The sequence below is a fragment of the Astatotilapia calliptera genome, chromosome 10 (genome assembly GCF_900246225.1).
Source record: "Astatotilapia calliptera chromosome 10, fAstCal1.2, whole genome shotgun sequence".
Taxonomy (NCBI): Eukaryota; Metazoa; Chordata; class Actinopteri; order Cichliformes; family Cichlidae; genus Astatotilapia; species Astatotilapia calliptera.
Window position 1 is genome coordinate 9,849,898 of NC_039311.1, and position 22,330 is coordinate 9,872,227.

General features: G+C 34.8%; 1 protein-coding gene across 2 annotated transcripts; it reads left to right on the forward strand.

Annotated features, from left to right (window-relative positions):
- Positions 1-4,146: 4,146 nt before the first annotated feature.
- On the forward strand, positions 4,147-12,514 carry LOC113031259 (uncharacterized). 2 transcript variants are annotated; one of them, XM_026183288.1, is made up of 4 exons: positions 4,147-4,607; positions 5,620-8,929; positions 10,396-10,470; positions 12,029-12,514. In XM_026183288.1, the coding sequence occupies exons 2-4, from the start codon at positions 5,691-5,693 to the stop codon at positions 12,225-12,227; spliced, it is 3,513 nt and encodes a 1,170-aa protein (XP_026039073.1). In that variant the 5' UTR covers positions 4,147-4,607; positions 5,620-5,690; the 3' UTR covers positions 12,228-12,514. The 2 variants fall into 2 exon arrangements, with proteins under 2 accessions (XP_026039073.1, XP_026039074.1); XM_026183289.1 differs by having other exon boundaries at positions 5,667-8,929.
- The last annotated feature ends 9,816 nt before the right edge of the window (positions 12,515-22,330 follow it).

Here is a 22,330-nt window from a genome sequence, read left to right on the forward strand (position 1 = left end):
TTAGTCTAACTGGGGATTTTAACTCATTAGTGTGAGGTAGATAACGTGGTTAAAGTGCATAGAACAATGTAGTGCATGAATCTATGGTTAAATGTGATTTAGGTATGTCTGAATTGCTTTGAGTGGTCAGTATGATGGAAAAAATGTTACATAAATGTCAGTCCCTTTCCAACAGACTGATGATAATTAGCAGTCATACTGACATGTTGTCAGTGATGTAAAAAAAATAGAAGAGGAAGAAACAGTGAAGGGGCATAATTAATGTTTATCTGCCCTCTTGTGGCAGTTTTTTTGAATGCAGCTTTAAAATGAAAAACAAAATTGCTAATTTAAGTGTTTGGATTTCATATTACAGCTGTATGGCACGCTATTGAACCTCACTAAAATATGTTTTCACCATTGTGACTCAACAAGAATATAGCACTCTGGAAGCTGCTGAATTGCATACAGCTTTTCAGTAACTTCTCAAATATTTGATGGCAAGGGCAACAACTTTAGACTTACAAGAAACACCCTAACGGGTCTGCAAAAGACTTATATGATCCAGACAGAGTCACAAGCCATGTCACTTCATCACCTTTGTATAACTTAATTGGTAACTACAACCAAACTCTCGATAGTCATATTGCATTGTGACAAATGACAACAAGAGTCCAAGGATTAATAATGTCGCTCTCTCTGATTCACATGTACAGACTATTATCAGGAGTTCTCATGGTTTAAAAAGATGGGCTATAATTATTCTAATATGTCATTATATTTGCCTAAAGGAAACATGTTTGAAAAAAAGAGAAAGAGCCTTAGTAAAATGTAAATGTATGTGCATCTCTTAGACCCACATCTAATATTCGAAGCCCACTTGTCAAATTATCAGTTTTTTTTAAAGGAAAGCGATTTTCCTTTTCAAATGTCTTCACTAAAGCATAACCAACTGTTATGATGAATAAATGCAAACCACACAAAACTCTTACAGTGACAGTTAAACCGTTTTCACTGTAGGCATTTTCCCTGATACAATACTGTGTAATTGCCCCGAGGCTATGAGATAATATTTTATTCACAAAGTCAGCCTCATGTTCCCTACAGCTGCAGTGATGGAATTTGAGTGCAATCTCTTGAAATCAGAAGTCAACACACAGCCTGGTTTCCATAGTCAAATTTGCTAATATCTGATGATAACAATAGTCTGATAAATAATTATATTACACATCATATTTCTCATCTTTCCAGTCTAAACGGAGCTGACTACCAACCAAATTATTAGTCAGCAGCCAGTCTATGCTATATAGAGTCACAGAATGGATGCATTTTCCTTGCGCAGCAGGACTTTCATTATTTTAATAGATTAGTGTATGAAAATAAAACATTAAAGTATTAGAATATTCTTAGTTTGATTTCATTTGTTTTTGTATTTAACGTTTTTGGAGGTTTTAACATCCATGACAATCCTCTTCATCCTGTCTAATTTATCCTTTCTTTTCTCCTTTAATTTGCAGTGCTGTCTAATGCTGGCTGAAGATTTAATCTTGTGAAAGTAATAAAATTGTAGGAGATGATGCAAAAAAATCATTTCAGGTGCAAAAAAATCATGAACATCAAAACATACAGTAATAAAACAACTCATTCTTATCTTTTTATTTTAGGAATATATTATTTAGAGATTGTACAAAGATCACTTGACTATAATCAATATTATGATGTCCATAATAGTGCATAACCTGATTTATTTGACAGCAAATATAAACATTACCATACTTGATTATTCATAATTTCAATATATCCTATGAATATCCTGTTGATGCAGGCATGGTGATTGTCATGGTCCTGCGACCATGACTCAGTGACTTTATGTTTATGTACTTATTGTTATTACTTTCATTATTATTCATGGCTGTTTTGGGATGGTTTGTGTTTGGGATTTTAGACACTGGGTTCTGGGTTTGTGCTCCCTCTGTTGGTCCCTGGTGTTAGTGTTCCCCTGTCTCGTCAGGTTAATCAGGTCCAGCTGTTTCCCCCATCTGTGTGTGATTTCCCAGTGTCTCTTTGTGTATTTATAGCGTGTGATTTCCTCTGCTCCTCGTCGCGTCGTCTGTGTTCCTACCTGTGTTCATCCTCTGTGTTACCCTGCGTACTCTGCATCTACCCTGTGAAATCCTCTGCGTGCTCTCCCTGCTGTTCTCCCTTCGTGTTCAGGTTTGCCACTCCTTTGTGTGGTTTCACCCAGTTTAGTTCATCCGTAGTTCTGTTTTGCCATCTCCTCTTTATGTTTGTTATTATCAATAAATCACCCTCACACCTGAATGAGTGCTGCGCTTTGAGTCCTCCTTCCACTCTCCACACGGCCGCTGCCCCGGACCGTGACAGTAATAAATTATGTTAGAGGCTGTGGGCTCTAGTGTCCATAAACTTAAATGACATACATCAAAGGGCTTATATACGACACATTAAAATCCATAAATGAGAAACATTTTGATGTTTTATCAATTATTTGTCAGATGTAAAAATACATGGTTTTTAAAATACACATTAAATACACATTAATTGATATTAAATTAAACTTTTATTCACTTAAAACATGTACTTGAATGTTGCATGTTTGCTATGGAAAATAATATTTTTTTCCATTATCCCAAGACAATATTCAAATTATTGTTATAATTAAAGAAATTTGCCAAAAGAAAAGAATTCCACAGGGCTTAACTGCAGTACTTGATAAAGGTAGAAACCATGCTTTAATGTCAGCAGCAGGAAAAAACCTTCAAAGCTTATTTTTTTTAAATGTATTTATTTATTTATTTTTATTTATTTGTGAAGACATCAAAAATTTTGCACAACAACATAATAAAGTTGCAAAAACAAGAAAAAATCTGAATCTGAAAAGTAATTAATATTCATAAAAGTAAGAATACACATGTGGTGAAGTGCTTTAAATGCCAATGTGGAGAAAAGTACACTGTACGATAGAAATACTATATGTTAATTACAAGTACTTTTTTAAGGGTGTCCTGTCCAAGCAGAATTATGGTCTACATCCACTGTTGTGCCAAAGGACCTGGGTGTGATGGTGAAATGCAAACTGTGTACAGGACAGAAACATCTGTATTATTCTGCTAACATAACTTTGGCTCCTTTTTGCGAACATTTGCACAGACAGCATGCTAATGCAAAGCTGGCAAAAAAAAAAAAAACCCAGAGTGATGTTGAAGCTGAGTGATTCCAAGCCCCAGACCTGCAACTGGACCCTGAACTTCAACAGAGGCAGTGGCATAACAGAGGAAGTGATAAGGAGTCAGGCTTGAAACACTGTTGCCTCCATTTCTGTCTTTACATGCTAAAGTAGAATCACTGTGACGATCACTTTGAATTCTCTTTGGGTTGGTTTTCAACTTTGCTTTGTGCTGTCGATTTTGTGTTCATATCTAATCACTAAAAGAGAGATCCTCATCCTCAAAGATGTGTCCTCATTAGAATATGGATTTGTGTTGGTATGTAGAACATTAGCTTATGGTATATATTGTTTACTGGAATAAAGTGAAAGTAATGTTTAGTGTATTGAATTGCTTTTTCCAGTGAGTAATTAAGAAAGTACTTGATTGCTTTTAAGAAAAGTAATGTGAAATACGTACATAACAACCCCAACACTGGTCATGAAATGTACATAATGAGCAGTGAGAAGCTGAAACAATGGCCTCTGGGAACTAGATGCAGACAGAGAAAAGCCCAGGAGACCCAGGGCATCCGAAGACCCCCCAGAGCACTGAAGACATGGGGCCACACATCCTGATAATAAAAGGATGTGTGCCCAAAATGTGAAAAATCAAACATTAGCTATACATGAATGCTTATTTTCTACCTGGACTAAGCCCGATCTAGAATAAAAGTGCCTTCTCTGTAAAAGAAACCACATACATTAAAGAAATTAGAGACTCAAATTAGTAATAGTGTTAAAGAGGCTTAATTTGTAATTACCGCCTCTTCAGACTGCTACAACTTTGTTTACATACATTTGCTGCCATTTACATTTCCTGTTTTTTAACTTGTATGGTAATTTACACACAGTCCCTACCCCACTGATGCAAGTCACTTCCTCTCTCTCCCTCTCTTTCTCTCTCTTTCTCTCTCTTGCTCTCTTTCTCCACCCAGCTATAGACCAGGATACATGAATGCTGGGAAGGAGGACAGTAGCAGAAAGAGCAGAGAGGGAGCACCGCAGAAAGAGTAAGTGAGAAGAGGAGGTAAAAAGATAAGGCATAGGGCAGAGTGTGTTGGAGGACAGCATACTGTGGCATACTATGGAGCAGTGTGGAGCAGCAGGACCAAAACAAGAAGCGGGCGCAGTGAGGACACAGCTTGGCTTTATGCCTGATCAATAAAAGGTAGATTAGTTCAGAATCTGAGCAGTTACGAAGAGAACTCATTAAGCAGCATTGCTTTACCAAGATGACTGCCTGTGGACAGCACTGAGTTTGAATTGTGCAGCTAAGGGATAAAAACATATGAAAATAAAGTCACTCAGAACCTTGAGAATCCATGAGGACATAAAAGAGAGTGCGTAAAACTAACTCATTTGGAGCCAAGACTTGCAGCAGGATCATACAAAGACTGAGGTATGTCTGTGTTTTATTCTTAAGTTGAGGGCATGTAAACATTTTGCGGCTTTTCAATAGCTTGTTTTTTCTCTGCTTGCTTTTTTATGGTGTATTAACAGGACAAGACAGTTGTCACTTATTATTAGACAGCAACTACAGACGTGGGTCACTTGACCTAGCTCAACTAACATCAGTTGACACGAGAACCAAAATAATAGTCCCTGTGGATGACTAACGTTCGTCTAGCAATTTAGACATATCTGGATAAAGGAGTTTGAGGGGTATGAAGGCCAGGAGAAAGTGAAGAAAGCATTACCAAAATGTTTTTACATGTTCTTTTTTTGTCATGAATGAATACATGCAAGCGCTAACATAGACACACACTCTGTGTTTAACTGTATAATAAAGAATTGCTGAAAAATCCACACATGATCACCCTGGTGTTGACAAGTGAACTGTTGTTGCATAAATCATTAAAATGACCTCCTCTACACATGAGAAAACTTGTGTGCACGCATAGACACACACACACACACTTACACAGGCTGTCCCCTTCGTGAAATGGTGTTGCGGTTAAATGCACACAGACCTTAATTAAGGCTATAGCATTAGTGTATGGTACTCTTTTTCAAGGTGAGCTGAACGTGAAGGGTAATGGGGTGAACGCTGCCTTCTATGGCAAATACTGTAATGAAAGAAGACATTAGAGTTTACTCCAGGCGCTATGTTGAAACATTAATGTGGGTGGGATCTTTGCATTATGTTCAAAGTGCTGATATAATATACAACACTTCTCTTGTTATCAGCATTTGCACATTGTCATTGCTTTTTCCAGTCTTATTCCAAGAAAGTAAGAGCACAATCCTCACAATTCTTGACAACTCTAGTTATCCTCCTTTTTTTGCACTATTAAAGCGCTTCCTTGTCTCAGCCCAAGCTCTGTGCATTGTTTCCTGCTTACTCATGGATTTCCTTCACAGTGCCATCTAAAATGTCTCTCGCTTTAAACGTGTTCCTCTTTTACTTTTAGATGGATGTAATGATGTGGAAACGCTGACCCCCTTTTTGAATTATCAGACTTTTGAGTCGACCAGTCGAGGAATGGGGAGACGAGCAGCTGACCTGACGACTTCGGTTCCGGTTTTAGGAGTCCCTGCCTTGGTTGGCGTGCGTGGTTGGAAGGCAACAGGAGGAGACAGATCCGGAGGAGCCCTGTGGGGACTTCAGTGCAGTGTTGGTGTTCAGACATCCCCTGCGATAAGTAGACCTCCTACCCAGCTAACTGATACACTCTCAGATAACATTAGTCAAACATCCAACAGCTATATTACCAAGGAAACGGAAGACAAGGAGATACTACTAACAAAGAGTGACAAGGAGAAAAAGGCTATTCTAAAACAGAAAAGTGGCGAATCCAAGACCAAAAAGGAAGTGACTTTCAAAGCACTTGGAGGTGAGGCCTCAAAGGATGTGGCCTGCTGTCAGAGGAACAGTAGAGGGACTTATTGCTATACCAGGGCAATCAAGACAAATCCACACATTGCAGGGAATGCCAGGTCTAATTGTAAATCTGGTAACCGTTACACTAATGGCAGTGTGGTTGACTCAGAGGCAATCGGTGGGATTACCGTACACAATGATGAGGCCGAGCCTGTAAAGGGAGCAACCTGTCGTGGAGGAGACCGGACCAGATTGCAAGGTCATTATACAGATTTGTGTAGGAAGACGCTGCCATTATCTGCTGCCCGACCTTTTGGTATGCCTCAAAAAATATGCAACCACTGTGGAGGGAGACAGTCTGTAACCAACAAAGCTGTTATTATAGGGGAGAAAATTCCTACTCCCAATGCTTTCCTTAGAGGGAACTCTTTAAACTCATCCTTCACCTCACTCTCGACCTCTACGCCTTTCCAAATATCCCACACTGAAAAAAACCCTACGGCAAACCAACAACTCTCCGACAGCATTAATAATACTGACAACAGGACCCAAATTACAGTCAATCCACAATTATTATACGTTAATGAGGAACTAAGGTATCGAAAAACACCACACCCTGCATGCCCGGTCCACTCTATAGGCAATCAAGTCACTTTGTCAAATATAAATCCTGCCAGAAGTGAAACATCAATCCAACCTACAACCGTCCTACATGCTAAAACCATCACTATCACAAAAGCAACAATAGAAACCAGACAGGATGTTTCCAGTGAAAAATTTGGTGCTAAACCTCCACAGGACCATAAGCTCTCTCGTCCAACAACTCTCCCTTTGACCCCCAAGTTGGCCATAGCTACCAAGGCCAACAACCCACATTCGCACACTTACCCCAAGCGCATTAAGACAACACAACACATTTCTACACAATACAATGAATCTCAAAATGTATGTGTGTCTATACATGCTGCACCTGAGATTACACTGTCACCACCTTCGCATTTCTATACTGTAGCCACAGGGACTGGAAATACATCCAGTACCAACACACTCATATCAACCACAGTTTTTAATTCTGCACCAACGTCCACTGAAAGCATAGCTGCTAAAGTCAATACTCAGCACAAGCCTCTACACTCCAAGCATGCGGGTCAAATAAATACAACTAATAACCAACAAATTAGCCCTAAATGCCCCACATTATCACTGGCCAGCAATGCATTCAACCAAATGCATAAATCAAAGTCACCTGCACACGTTTTACCCTCAGGTCCACCGCATGCTCTGCTTGAACATCATAAACTACAAGAAAAGGCATCCACAGTAGCTGCTAGCACATCTTTAGCTAAAATACCTTTTACTGACAGAGGAATAAGCTCAACTGGAATTCAAGCTTTTGCTAATCCACAGCATCCAGCTATACCGCATCTATATTTGAGCATTTTAAATTATAAAACTAATTCAGATCAAATTGCATGTGATGATAAGTCTGTGCCTGCACAAATAATTCACCCTAACTCTTCAAATTCTGAACCTCTGCTTCACGCTTGTACATCTTTCCTAGACACAACATCTAGTGCATCCAATCTCCTAGACTCGGAAGTTAAGGTGCCTGTGAGTACTACTTCCAGCTCTAGACTTGGATTTAACAGCACCCTGAACAAAAATATAGCTCTCAGGAACACAGCATTCAATTCGAAAAAATCTGCAACCCCAGCTGGCACGCATTTGTTTGCCTTGACAGAGAAACAAAATAATGTCTCTGTATCAAGTGCAAATTTGCTTCAATCAATAGGCACAGCACAGGTAGTTAGCTGTAATGAAGCCCCCGACAAAAGCAAACCTCAATGCACACTAGGACCAGACATCAGAACTCAAAGCAGTAACAAACCTGGTAAATGTGGTGTTGTTTGTCATCAGGAAAGCAACCTAGCACTTCCGCATGCATTATCTAAGCCTCAAATTGTGCCAAAAGATCATAACAGGGGCAGTGATGCTAGCACTAATCACCCTAAATCAACCAATAAACCCAGCGAGAAGTTGCATTCTGATAAAAGTAACTTCAGTGCTAATCTAACCAATGAATTAATTGTGCATGAGTCAAAAGACCATGAAAATTCAAATCCATCGCAGGTCGCAAACCTCCAGAATTACATTTCCCTAATTAAGTCAAACAGCTCTTGTCTGCAGGGTTTCATAAAAACGGAACAACAAAAGCCTGCACATAATCAAGGATGTGCAGAAACCGAACATGAGGGACACTGTGCAACATGCCCACCGGTAACAACAGCCCAGCAAAAGAATTCAAATGCAGAACGGTTTGCCTTGGGTGTATCAGCCAGTCATGCAAATGTTAAGCTTAAAACTGACGTAGTTAAAGAGACACATCCCATCAACTCAACACCCTCTATAACAGTGCAAACAAACTGTGGACCCATCACCTCAACTAGAAATGTCAAACCCATCATCAAATCCTCAGTCCAGCAAAACTCTGACACATTATTACCGCCACAAACACTCACACGTACCGAGCGTTCTTTCACTGCGCCAGCCCCATGCAGCAGTGAGAGAGAACCCCGTATGCACACAGGCCTTGATTGCAATTCCATATTGCTATCATCAACAAAGCCCTTGGCATCCTATCTCCGCCTCCAGCCTAAGAAAGTGGAGGCAATTGACAACCCCGCTCCTCCTCAGCCATGCCCAGAGGACACCAGCCTGGCTCACTCCCACCCAGCTGATGCAGCCCTGCTGCTGCCATCTTCCCCACAGTGCTGCAAATCAGCAGCCTTACAGCAGAGACTCGAGACTGTGGAGGCCAGCCTGGCAGCCAACAAGGACAGGATCACTACTCTGCTTAACATTATCCATGACCTAGAGACATGGCACGCTCCAACCAGTGGGTAAGTAAATGTGCGTGTGTGTCTGGGCTCTGAGTGTGTGTGGAAGTGTAATAAGGGATGTGTTGAGCTTTCTTTATCACTTCAGGATCATCAGTTTTTTACTTGAATATCTAATATTTAGTACAATAGAGCTTTACATATTTGTGAATGGCATATACTTAACATGCTTTGTTAGAGATGAGTTGTAAATACTTTGCTGTAATACTTTATATTCAGTCCAGTACAGGTACAGCAGCCAGAATCCTGTCTAGGAATTATTTTAAAAGCATTCCTGCTTCTGCTGATCTCTGGCTTTACAGTGAGTCATCACTTAGATTGGAAACACTCAGCAGCATTGAATATCAATGCAAACACCATTGTTTTTAGACTGAAAACAGTTGTGCATTTGTTAAATTTATAAACACATGTTTTACTCACCCACTGTTCAGTTAATTAGCTACTAATTACTGTATTGCCAAGGACAAAAATGATACAGAAAACCAGGATGTAGGATGTTTCTATCTATTACTGTACAAAAGCAAGGGTACAGTAACCAAAACAGGGTCAGTTTTTTTTTCAAAAGCACAGAGCTTCACGTGTTTCTCACATATTTCTCACATATTTCCCCATTCTGTCCTATAACTAAAGTAAATAATAGGAAGAAAGATATTCCAGCATCTGCACTGGAAGACCTCAATGACATTTGAACCAAACGAGTTTCAGTCGTGTAAATAATTTCGCACACTGTGATTTAAGTTGCACAAATCAATTTGAAGGCAGTACTGCTAACATGTTATCAAGTCTGTTTCACAAACGTGCAAAAAATCTGATTCGAATTGTAGTTATGTGGCATTGCAACATTGTTGCAGGTTTGAAAAACAGGTCCGTGATTATGCTCCTGAGTATGATAGAAACCTACTTGGGCATTTCAGGGGGGCAGAGATTTATATAGCCACGCAATTCTTCTGGGACAAATAACAGGAATTAAAACAGGCCTCTGGCAACGTGTCTCTGTCAATCATTCTCATTCAGTGTGCTGTGTTAATAAGCTGTGACTGTCTCTGAGGTCATGTTTTAGAAAAACCAACTCCTAATAACCTACTGATGTCTTACACGCTATGTTATATAGACTGAAAGTGTCTCAGATGGATACAGTGATAGGAAAGATGATTACACTGTAAATCTAAAAGGATGATTTGGTTAACACAAAAGGACGGGTTTATGGTTTATCATGACTTAAAAAGACATCATATACCTTAGTTGTTACATCAGCTGCATCGTTTATTTTTCTTTCATTAACAATAAGACACAATGATTCATGTAAGCTGCTGATAGTTGATAGGGTCATACATTAATTCATCCTTCCTTTTCCATTCAAGTTATGTTAGAATTCTTAATAGCTCATACTCTCTTGCACTGAAGGGTTACAGAGTTAAGCAGTTATTCACAATATTTGTGATATAAAATGTGCTTTATCTGTATTCCAGTCGGCGATCCCACAAAACAGGACAGGACTTCAAAGACTGCTCAACGTGTCAGAAAACTGCTTGTGTTGTATACAGGTGAGATGACAGTTGTGCCTACATGCAAAGTCTGAACACATAACTGATCAAATCTGCTGCAATGTACCATAAGAATGCTACAGTATAATTAATACACCTTAATTTTGCTACTTGCTTCCCTTTTGGTGTTCATTCAATAAAAGAGATGAAGAAACCAATTAAACCAAATCAACATGCATGGCATGCACAGTAACAGGAACACGTATCAGTTTATTCAAGGACAAAGTCGGACAACAGATTTACAGTTTCAGGCACACAGTTCAGTTCATGGGTCAGCACCTTTGCCATTGCAGCTGCCAGTTCTTGGCCAGTCTGTTCTCTTCATTTCTCTAAAAATTAATGACTTACTGTCATTAGCAAGCAGTTTCTTGCTCAGAAGTAACAGAAGGATTATATTTTCCTGTCAGAGAACACGATAAATCTTATGGAAAAACTGCCAAATTTAAGCACTTGCTTTATGTAGCATAGTCTATTTGGAAATGTAAGCAGGCAGACAGAACTGAGTCAGGTCCAAGCAGCCTACAAAACTGATTTATACTGATTTATGAAGTCAAAATTTGCATTGTCAGTTGGATTGTAGACTAATTGATGTTATGCTGTATTAAAATGAAATGTTTTAGAAGATTCGATGACTCGTAGGAAGCAGGAGAATATATCAAAAGTAGTTATTGCAAACTGAGCTATTACTGTCTTAGTTTTCATGACAGCAATTCAGCAGTAGCGGTTGCATTTCAGTGCTTTGCAAACTTTATTAAAGAAAGCAGTGAAAGGAATTGTTTGTCTGCTGTCTGAGAAGAGCTTTCGCATCCCTTGCCTGTAAGACTTATCATGGAATATTGGTTAGTTCTCATATTCCAACACTGGTATAGTTTGCACCTAATAACTAAAATGTTGCATCAAGTGGAAGCAATGGAGAATAAAAAATATTACTAAGTGGGCTGAGGAAAATCTAAAATTCTTCTCATCATCTTTTCGGAAAACAAAAACGCCTCAAGCTCGAGAAAGCAAAACCTTAAATTGTCTTCATCGTGAAATATTCAAAACATTCCTGTTGATCTCCTTATTTTCCAAAACCCCTTTTGTATGACAAAAAGAGTGTTACATAAGTTGATTTGCTGACCAGTGTGTGTGCGCGTGTGTGTGGAGTGTGTGTGTGGAGTGTGTGTGTGGGCATCTGGTCCTTAAAAGGCCAAGTGGGAAGATAAGAATATTTAAACCAGACTTGTGTACCCTCCAAAAAAAGAGGATATCCTGCTGGGAAATGTCTACCTGCCCAAACCAATCAGCCACTTTGAAACCTGACAAGTACAGCGCTTCCCACATGAGGAGACCACACAAAGCAAAGTGAAATGTAGCAACACAGTTTATAGTGATTTTGAGGCATGAAAAGCTTTTGCATTATGTAAAAATGAGCTGGAAATGCAGATACGACACACTAAAACATTCATTTGCATCTTCGGAGAAAGCTTTCAGGTTTGACACACTTTTTGTTTTTTGTAATGTGTGTTTTCTTCAGGTGGAGAATAACTAATTTGGGGCTGTGTGTGTGTCTCTCCAGTGTAGAGTATGACTTCAGGCAGCAGGAAAGACGCTTCTTGGAGGTTCTGAATCGTTCAACTGCGCACCTATCCCAGCCTTTAACCTTCAGCCTGCTCCAAAATGTCGTCATTAAGAACTTAACAAAGACAAAGCTGAAAAGCAAAAAGCTGTGCAAGACTCTGTTCAAATGGCTTCCAAGAAAAACTCACAAAGTCTAGAACTCTTTTCAGTACCTGTGTGCAGTTTAATAGCCATTATCCTGTGTTACAAGTGACCAGCAGAAGCCTTTTGCAGAGAACTCTTACTATTCCCTTTCTTCCTGTGGAATGAGATTGCTTTGAATTATGTTCTTCCCAAGTAAAGTTCCACTCTTCTGCACACTGTCAAAGCCTATATGAAGGATTTTCTCAAATTTGAACCTGATCTTTGTGACCTTCAACTAGTACCATCCATAAGAAATGTATTTTCACTTTTTCTCAAGTTAAATATGTTTTCTTGTCAATATGCTTGCATTAAAATGTAGATTTCTGTATCTAATTTTGTACATGAGATTCTGTTCTGTTTGCACTGTTATAATTAAAGCATTTGATTCTATATTCCCTGTTTTAAATGTCGCTTAATGTCGCTTTACCTTTTAATTACCGTTAAGTAGTTTGATATAACCTCTGTTTATTTGTCTATAAATTAGTTAATTTGATTCATTCTAATTGCTAAACTGTTTTTGGTCATTTATGAATGAAATAAAGATTTTTTTTCACTTAGGACATGTACGTTCAATGCATCTAAACCTTTTCACAACTGCAAACTGGCCACAAGGGTGCACAAAATACAGAAGCATTCATTATGCCTTTGCCAATTGTGCTGATGGTCTCCAAATCCCCGAACAATCTGAACTTCATAAAAGGTCTCTGAGTAAAACAATGAAATGACGAAAGGCTGCAATGAAGCATGCACACACCCATGAGCACACTCATGGACACACACTTATGGACATAAAAAGCAAACTAGCAACGTGAAACAGACCCTTGTAGTTTCATAGAACTGTTCATAAAGTGTGAGGGGAATTTTGGATGAAAGCTTGTGAATAAGAGTGCGTGCAACTTTTATTTGAGCAGTATGTCAAACAAAGATTGTGATATTACCTTCTTAGCAGGCGATACTCGGGATTTAATTAAAAACCCCTCTAAGAAGAAATAAAGCACACTGAAAATGAAAGTCGTGTAACACTGTTACAAGGAATGAGGGCTCAAAGCACCTCTGAAAGCCTTGAAGCCTCGTACGAGTAGCCCTGTTCAGTACATTTAAATGTAAGTAATGCGACATGCAAAGGTGCAATTTTCACTTAAAGTCCCAAAAATTCTGCATTGACTTTTAGGTGCAGACTTAAAAATGCATAAAGGTATAAAATACTAAATATATAAATAAAATATATGATTGTCCAAAACACCCTAAGGCAACTGTTGTTGTGATTTGATGCTATATGAAAAATATATACATACACTGGTCAAGATCACTGTTCCATGTAATCACATTTTATGTGGCCAGAGACCAGCCTAAGAAGTTACTTTTACAAATAGCTCTTTCAAACTATATATTTGCGCATGTATCCTTCATCATTTATTTCTCATTATGTCTGGCTCCTCCACCACTGCTGTTTTGCTTCCCTCAGTTCTACCTCCTCAGCTCAAGTTTCATCTTCAGGGCTTTAACACAGCAATTAGACATGTGGCCCTCTCTCATCTCGGGACATCTGACAATAAGCCAGCTAAACAACAACAACGGCTGGTTATAAGCTAACATTATTGGAGCTAGTGGTAGGCTTTCCTAAAAACGCACTTTAGCTCTAAACATCTTGATTACATTGTCATCTGGTATGAGAACGTGGTCGGTAAGTGACTGAACTGATTTTTTTTGGAGCCTTTTCTTTAGCCTTTTTTCCCCTGCATGTTGATAGCGTAATATGCTGAAATCCTCACATAGCTGCTGACTGTCAGGTTGGATTGTAGGTACAAGCTGTGCAGGAGGAGAACTTTTCAGAATTCATGTCAGTTATGAAGAAAGCTCCTGTGTGAGTCTGTACTATGTCAGTGCTTTAATGTAATGAGACACTTTGGAGAGTTTGTATTTCTGAATGTTTGTATTTCTCCATGAGCCAGTTCAGCAAAATTAAGTTAAACTTAAGTCAAATGTAATACGTGATTTGATTCATTTCAAAGAGAGATTTGCACTTAAATTTACTATACACAAAAGAAGTTTATAAACTTTGGCTAATAGAAATTGTGCAGGAGCATTCTGCTGAGTTTGTGTACTTATCTGGGGCCTGCTAATTTTGAAAAGTGGTACTGCTGAATAATATTGCAGCCACAGTCCACGCCCTAGAAGACAAGAGGAATGGGTCCATAAAATAAATTTAAACAGGGCAGACCACATATTACATTTTTATTGATATCCACATCAGAGATTATCTTTCACTGTGAATTAAACCAGTGTCATCTATGTGCAAATTCAAGTGCTACATTTTAAAGCGGTTCGACAAGTAGTTCTACAGTGTCATTTCCAACCTTTACTGTGCTTGTAAATCAACTAGTGTAACTCACAAAGAGGCAAAGAAAAACAATTTAACGTGTCTCATAGACAATCACTGCAAAAAATATGACTGTTGCTGCTTTTGAAGTGGGTAGAGCTGGAGGCAGATATTTGGGGGAAAAAAATCATCAATGCTAAAATGTCTGCTGTACTTAAAGCATACATATCTGAGGAACTGCACAAATAAAGTCTTTAAGTAATTCTTTAAGAAGCCATTTTCTATTTAAGTGGAGATTGTTTATCTAAACCCCCGTGCTTTTATGCATTTAAAACAGCATTTATCTTCATTTGCTTTCCCACAGTCAGGAGTTTAGTTTCCAAACATTTCTGTGAGCCATTTTCACCAGATTCCCCAATCATATTATACTTTGTCAGCGTCATTTCAGTTTTTAATATATGCTTCCTTCTTTTGAATTTTAATAGAAGTTTTTTGTGGATTTTTTTGTAACTCGCCTTGATACGCTGATTTTCAACAATATTCCCACATTTGTAAGAGGATAGTCAGAGCTACAAAACGTAGCTTGTAAACCACAGAAATATATAATAACACACAGCTTACATTCGTTGCAGTATATGCATATGTATACATATTTTTTGTATATGTATACATGCATATGTATACATATGCATATAAAAATCATTTTGCTGCACATAATCAAATAATAGAAACCGGGTTTACATATAAAGTGCTAATTGACCTTTTATAGTTGCTACAATACTAAAAAAAAGTCCGCCACCTTCAGTCTGCATCATATAATAGATGATATTACCTCCAAATCAGATTACTGCCTTCCAGGTGAAGTATTACAACACTGCAGCTGGTCTGCAGGTCCATGCATCCCTCAGCCACTTCATTATTTTGGTTCAATGGTCCATCTGGATTAGGTCCAGTGACTTCCATCAGCCCTAGCATTAAAGAAAAAAAAAAGCTAAGGGTAGCAGCCAGCTCACAGGCTCAGATAAGTTACACTGTATACTGTAGACTATACCTGTGCATTGAACAGCAGATTAAGTGATTTTACAACTGGTAAATAATGTTGATCATATATTAAGCCCTACCCTCCCAAGAGCTATGGCAATAGAATATACTTATATCTGACAAGAACAGGGACTGGATTGTGTAGATGAATAATACTGTAGTCCAAAAAGTTAATATAGGATTAAAGGGAACTGGTAACAATATAGGTTTCCACCTTGTGTCAAATGGGGCCAAAGTAATTATTTTCACTGTACCCAGGCAATGATCACTGTATGAGATGCATTGCTTAACGGTCTACACAATCAAGTAAGGTAAAAGATTCCTGGTTCGACCCAAAGAGGAGTAAATCTCTTCCTATAAATCCATGTGTTGTATGAAGGATTTCTGAGATATTTTTTTTTGTTTAAATCTGGCAGCTCAAACATACGGAGCTACCTGTTTTGGTGCCTTTTTGTGTGGAAAAAAGGCAGAAAGCCTCATTAATTATGAAAAACTCATTGATTATGAGGCATAGTGAAAGCCAGATTAGTTAGCAGGGGTGCCACCAGGGGGGGTGGGGGGTGGCCTCCCCCCAAAATTTGCTGCCCCACTTCAGAGAAAATGCTGATATTCCTTCTTTAGCCCCAGTTTTCTCATAATCAATGATTTTATTTAAAAAATAATAATAAATAAATAATGAAATATCAACTGCAATACCCAGTGCCTTGAGATAAATGTTAATGCAACATGGTAATATTCCCAAGCTAACATAGTGATGTGTAGGATGCTGTGTCAGAGTAATTTTAGTTTTTAATGTTTGTTTCCTTTCTTTTTGTAACTTGCCTCAACTTGCCTTGATATGCTGATTTTCAGAGAGTCAGATCCACAAAACACACAACATAGCTCAAGTTCTCATGCTAATATGTGCTACACACACATCTTGTGATAAAAGGACACTTCCAAGAAAGAAAGTGAAACTCGGAATCATTTAACTCCGATGACTTTCAACAGGATACTGCTTGCACAATCCTATGGCTCAATATATATATATATATATATATATATATATATATATATATATATATATATATATATATATATATATATAGAGAGAGAGAGAGAGAGAGAGATAGATATATAGATATATAGATATATATAGATATATAGATATATATATAGTATGGAATGCCCTTTAGGAAAATATTATATATATATATATTCCAACCAAAGTCTGAATATATAGAATGAAACTTGAATATATAGAATGATCTTCTGAATATATAGAATGAAGCTTGAATATATAGAATGATCTTTTGAATATATAGAATGAAGCTTGAATATATAGAATGATCTTTTGAATATATAGAATGAAACTTGAATATATAGAATGATCTTTTGAATATATAGAATGAAACTTGAATATATAGAATGATCTTTTGAATGTATAGAATGAAACTTGAATATATAGAATGAAACTTGAATATATAGAATGATCTTTTGAATATATAGAATGAAACTTGAATATATAGAATGAAACTTGAATATATAGAATGATCTTTTGAATATATAGAATGAAACTTGAATATATAGAATGAAACTTGAATATATAGAATGATCTTCTGAATATATAGAATGAAACTTGAATATATAGACTGATCTTTTGAATATATAGAATGAAACTTAAATATATAGAATGAAACTTGAATATATAGAATGATCTTCTGAATATATAGAATGAAACTTGAATATATAGAATGAAACTTGAATATATAGAATGAAACTTAAATATATAGAATGAAACTTGAATATATAGAGTGATCTTCTGAATATATAGAATGAAACTTGAATATATAGAATGAAACTTGAATATATAGAATGATCTTTTGAATATATAGAATGAAGCTTGAATATATAGAATGAAACTTGAATATATAGAATGTATGAACCTCTTTTTTAGAGATGATGTGTTTCTGAATTCTCTGCCTTTACAAAATGGCATCAGCTGAACTATTTCAGTACTTTTTAGAGCTTGACAACTGTTTTGCGACAGCTGTTCAAATTGCAAATTTCCATAGTCCACTAGTTGTATCCTGTGGTTGTACAGTGTTCCAACATTTACTGACAACATTTGAGATATGGCCATCCAACTAAACCCCAAGTCTCGCATGTCAGTCAGCTGAGTAGCTGGTATGTTGTACCTAAAAGAGTTAGAAACAAAAGAAGAAATATGTTAACTTCTTTCTTATTTCTTGCATTCATTATCTTGTTTGCCATCTCTTGACTCTTTCAAGTGCCATACACATTATGAATGAATTTGTTTCCATTTTTATCACTTACCTTGACCTTCCTCTTTGAGATGTAGAATGATATAATGAGCCCATAACATGTGCTTCAGCTTCTGCTCGAAGTGTTAGCTCAGTTGACATCTCCATCAGTGATTGATAAATTCCCTCAAGAAGTGTGCATAATCTTCTCCCAGAAACATTTTGTTGAACATTATTCATGAGCACTAGAAATGTTGCAATAATGAAAACGTGTTCTTCAAGGTGACGTAGTATAAATTCAAATTATTTCTACCATTTGCAGTTTGAACAGCTGTCGCAAAACAGTTGTCAAGCTCTAAAAAGTACTGAAATAGTTCAGCTGATGCTATTTTGTAAAGGCAGAGAATTCAGAAACACATCATCTCTAAAAATGAGGTTCATACATTCTATATATTCAAGTTTCATTCTATATATTCAAGTTTCATTCTATATTTTCAAAAGATCATTCTATATATTCAAGTTTCATTCTATATATTCAAGTTTCATTCTATATATTCAAGTTTCATTCTATATATTCAAGTTTCATTCTATATTTTCAAAAGATCATTCTATATATTCAAAAGATCATTCTATATATTCAAGTTTCATTCTATATATTCAAGAGATCATTCTATATATTCAAGTTTCATTCTATATATTCAAGAGATCATTCTATATATTCAAGTTTCATTCTATATATTCAAGAGATCATTCTATATATTCAAGTTTCATTCTATATATTCAAGAGATCATTCTATATATTCAAGTTTCATTCTATATATTCAAGAGATCATTCTATATATTCAAGTTTCATTCTATATATTCAAGTTTCATTCTATATATTCAAGTTTCATTCTATATATTCAAAAGATCATTCTATATATTCAAGTTTCATTCTATATATTCAAGAGATCATTCTATATATTCAAGTTTCATTCTATATATTCAAGTTTCATTCTATATATTCAAGTTTCATTCTATATTTTCAAAAGATCATTCTATATATTCAAAAGATCATTCTATATATTCAAGTTTCATTCTATATATTCAAGAGATCATTCTATATATTCAAGTTTCATTCTATATATTCAAGAGATCATTCTATATATTCAAGTTTCATTCTATATATTCAAGAGATCATTCTATATATTCAAGTTTCATTCTATATATTCAAGAGATCATTCTATATATTCAAGTTTCATTCTATATATTCAAGTTTCATTCTATATATTCAAGTTTCATTCTATATATTCAAAAGATCATTCTATATATTCAAGTTTCATTCTATATATTCAAGAGATCATTCTATATATTCAAGTTTCATTCTATATATTCAAGTTTCATTCTATATTTTCAAAAGATCATTCTATATATTCAAAAGATCATTCTATATACTCAAGTTTCATTCTATATATTCAAGAGATCATTCTATATATTCAAGTTTCATTCTATATATTCAAGAGATCATTCTATATATTCAAGTTTCATTCTATATATTCAAGTTTCATTCTATATATTCAGAAGATCATTCTATATATTCAAGTTTCATTCTATATATTCAAGTTTCATTCTATATATTCAGAAGATCATTCTATATATTCAAGTTTCATTCTATATATTCAAGTTTCATTCTATATATTCAGAAGATCATTCTATATATTCAAGTTTCATTCTATATATTCAAAAGATCATTCTATATATTCAAGTTTCATTCTATATATTCAAGCTTCATTCTATATATTCAAGTTTCATTCTATATTTTCAAAAGATCATTCTATATATTCAAGTTTCATTCTATATATTCAAGTTTCATTCTATATATTCAAGTTTCATTCTATATATTCAAAAGATCATTCTATATATTCAAGTTTCATTCTATATATTCAAGAGATCATTCTATATATTCAAGTTTCATTCTATATATTCAAGTTTCATTCTATATATTCAAGTTTCATTCTATATTTTCAAAAGATCATTCTATATATTCAAAAGATCATTCTATATATTCAAGTTTCATTCTATATATTCAAGAGATCATTCTATATATTCAAGTTTCATTCTACATATTCAAGAGATCATTCTATATATTCAAGTTTCATTCTATATATTCAAGAGATCATTCTATATATTCAAGTTTCATTCTATATATTCAAGAGATCATTCTATATATTCAAGTTTCATTCTATATATTCAAGTTTCATTCTATATATTCAAGTTTCATTCTATATATTCAAAAGATCATTCTATATATTCAAGTTTCATTCTATATATTCAAGAGATCATTCTATATATTCAAGTTTCATTCTATATATTCAAGTTTCATTCTATATTTTCAAAAGATCATTCTATATATTCAAAAGATCATTCTATATACTCAAGTTTCATTCTATATATTCAAGAGATCATTCTATATATTCAAGTTTCATTCTATATATTCAAGAGATCATTCTATATATTCAAGTTTCATTCTATATATTCAAGTTTCATTCTATATATTCAGAAGATCATTCTATATATTCAAGTTTCATTCTATATATTCAAGTTTCATTCTATATATTCAGAAGATCATTCTATATATTCAAGTTTCATTCTATATATTCAAGTTTCATTCTATATATTCAGAAGATCATTCTATATATTCAAGTTTCATTCTATATATTCAAAAGATCATTCTATATATTCAAGTTTCATTCTATATATTCAAGCTTCATTCTATATATTCAAGTTTCATTCTATATTTTCAAAAGATCATTCTATATATTCAAGTTTCATTCTATATATTCAAGTTTCATTCTATATATTCAAGTTTCATTCTATATATTCAAAAGATCATTCTATATATTCAAGTTTCATTCTATATATTCAAGAGATCATTCTATATATTCAAGTTTCATTCTATATATTCAAGTTTCATTCTATATATTCAAGTTTCATTCTATATTTTCAAAAGATCATTCTATATATTCAAAAGATCATTCTATATATTCAAGTTTCATTCTATATATTCAAGAGATCATTCTATATATTCAAGTTTCATTCTACATATTCAAGAGATCATTCTATATATTCAAGTTTCATTCTATATATTCAAGAGATCATTCTATATATTCAAGTTTCATTCTATATATTCAAGAGATCATTCTATATATTCAAGTTTCATTCTATATATTCAAGTTTCATTCTATATATTCAAGTTTCATTCTATATATTCAAAAGATCATTCTATATATTCAAGTTTCATTCTATATATTCAAGAGATCATTCTATATATTCAAGTTTCATTCTATATATTCAAGTTTCATTCTATATTTTCAAAAGATCATTCTATATATTCAAAAGATCATTCTATATATTCAAGTTTCATTCTATATATTCAAGAGATCATTCTATATATTCAAGTTTCATTCTATATATTCAAGAGATCATTCTATATATTCAAGTTTCATTCTATATATTCAAGTTTCATTCTATATATTCAGAAGATCATTCTATATATTCAAGTTTCATTCTATATATTCAAGTTTCATTCTATATATTCAGAAGATCATTCTATATATTCAAGTTTCATTCTATATATTCAAGTTTCATTCTATATATTCAGAAGATCATTCTATATATTCAAGTTTCATTCTATATATTCAAAAGATCATTCTATATATTCAAGTTTCATTCTATATATTCAAGCTTCATTCTATATATTCAAGTTTCATTCTATATTTTCAAAAGATCATTCTATATATTCAAGTTTCATTCTATATATTCAAAAGATCATTCTATATATTCAAGTTTCATTCTATATATTCAAAAGATCATTCTATATATTCAAGTTTCATTCTATATATTCAAGCTTCATTCTATATATTCAAAAGATCATTCTATATATTCAGACTTTGGTTGGAATATATATATAATATTTTCCTAAAGGGCATTCCATAATATAGATATATAGATATATATATGTAGATATATAGAATATAGATATACATATATATATATATTAGTATGGCATTCATAAGCCATACTATGTTTTTCCCTTATTACTCTTTGACAAAAGTATGACTTTATCTGTGACTATGTTTATCTGTCACCCGATTTGTATGGATTTCTCCAAAATATTTACTGTATGATCTTGAGAGTGGAAGCAAGCGTACCACAAATAAGCACACCGAGGTAAGCTGGTGCTGATTTACATTTTCTTGTATTTTTACAGCGCTGTGAGTGCTATGTGACACCAATGATTCATGAATGCTTTTACAGTTTTTCTCAGTCGCTTTGGTGCATTTCTCACAACAGAATTGAACTCTCCACCACTACTAAGGCACTTCTCAAAACAATTAGTGCAAACTGCAAAACATGGTGGATAACTTGCAAAAGTGAGTCACTCCATCAAAAAGAAAAGTCAGGTGTCCAAAATAAGTTGTCAATGCATCAACAACAAATCCCTTGAGCAAAACAGACAATACATTCATCAAAA

Bases quoted from the DNA above. Each gene is read 5' to 3' on its own strand.
- LOC113031259 (XM_026183288.1), top strand. From the start codon at position 5,691: ATGGGGAGACGAGCAGCTGACCTGACGACTTCGGTTCCGGTTTTAGGA. The intron at 8,930-10,395 runs GTAAGTAAATGT...TCTGTATTCCAG, and splicing joins TGGCACGCTCCAACCAGTGG to TCGGCGATCCCACAAAACAG. The intron at 10,471-12,028 runs GTGAGATGACAG...GTGTCTCTCCAG, and splicing joins ACTGCTTGTGTTGTATACAG to TGTAGAGTATGACTTCAGGC.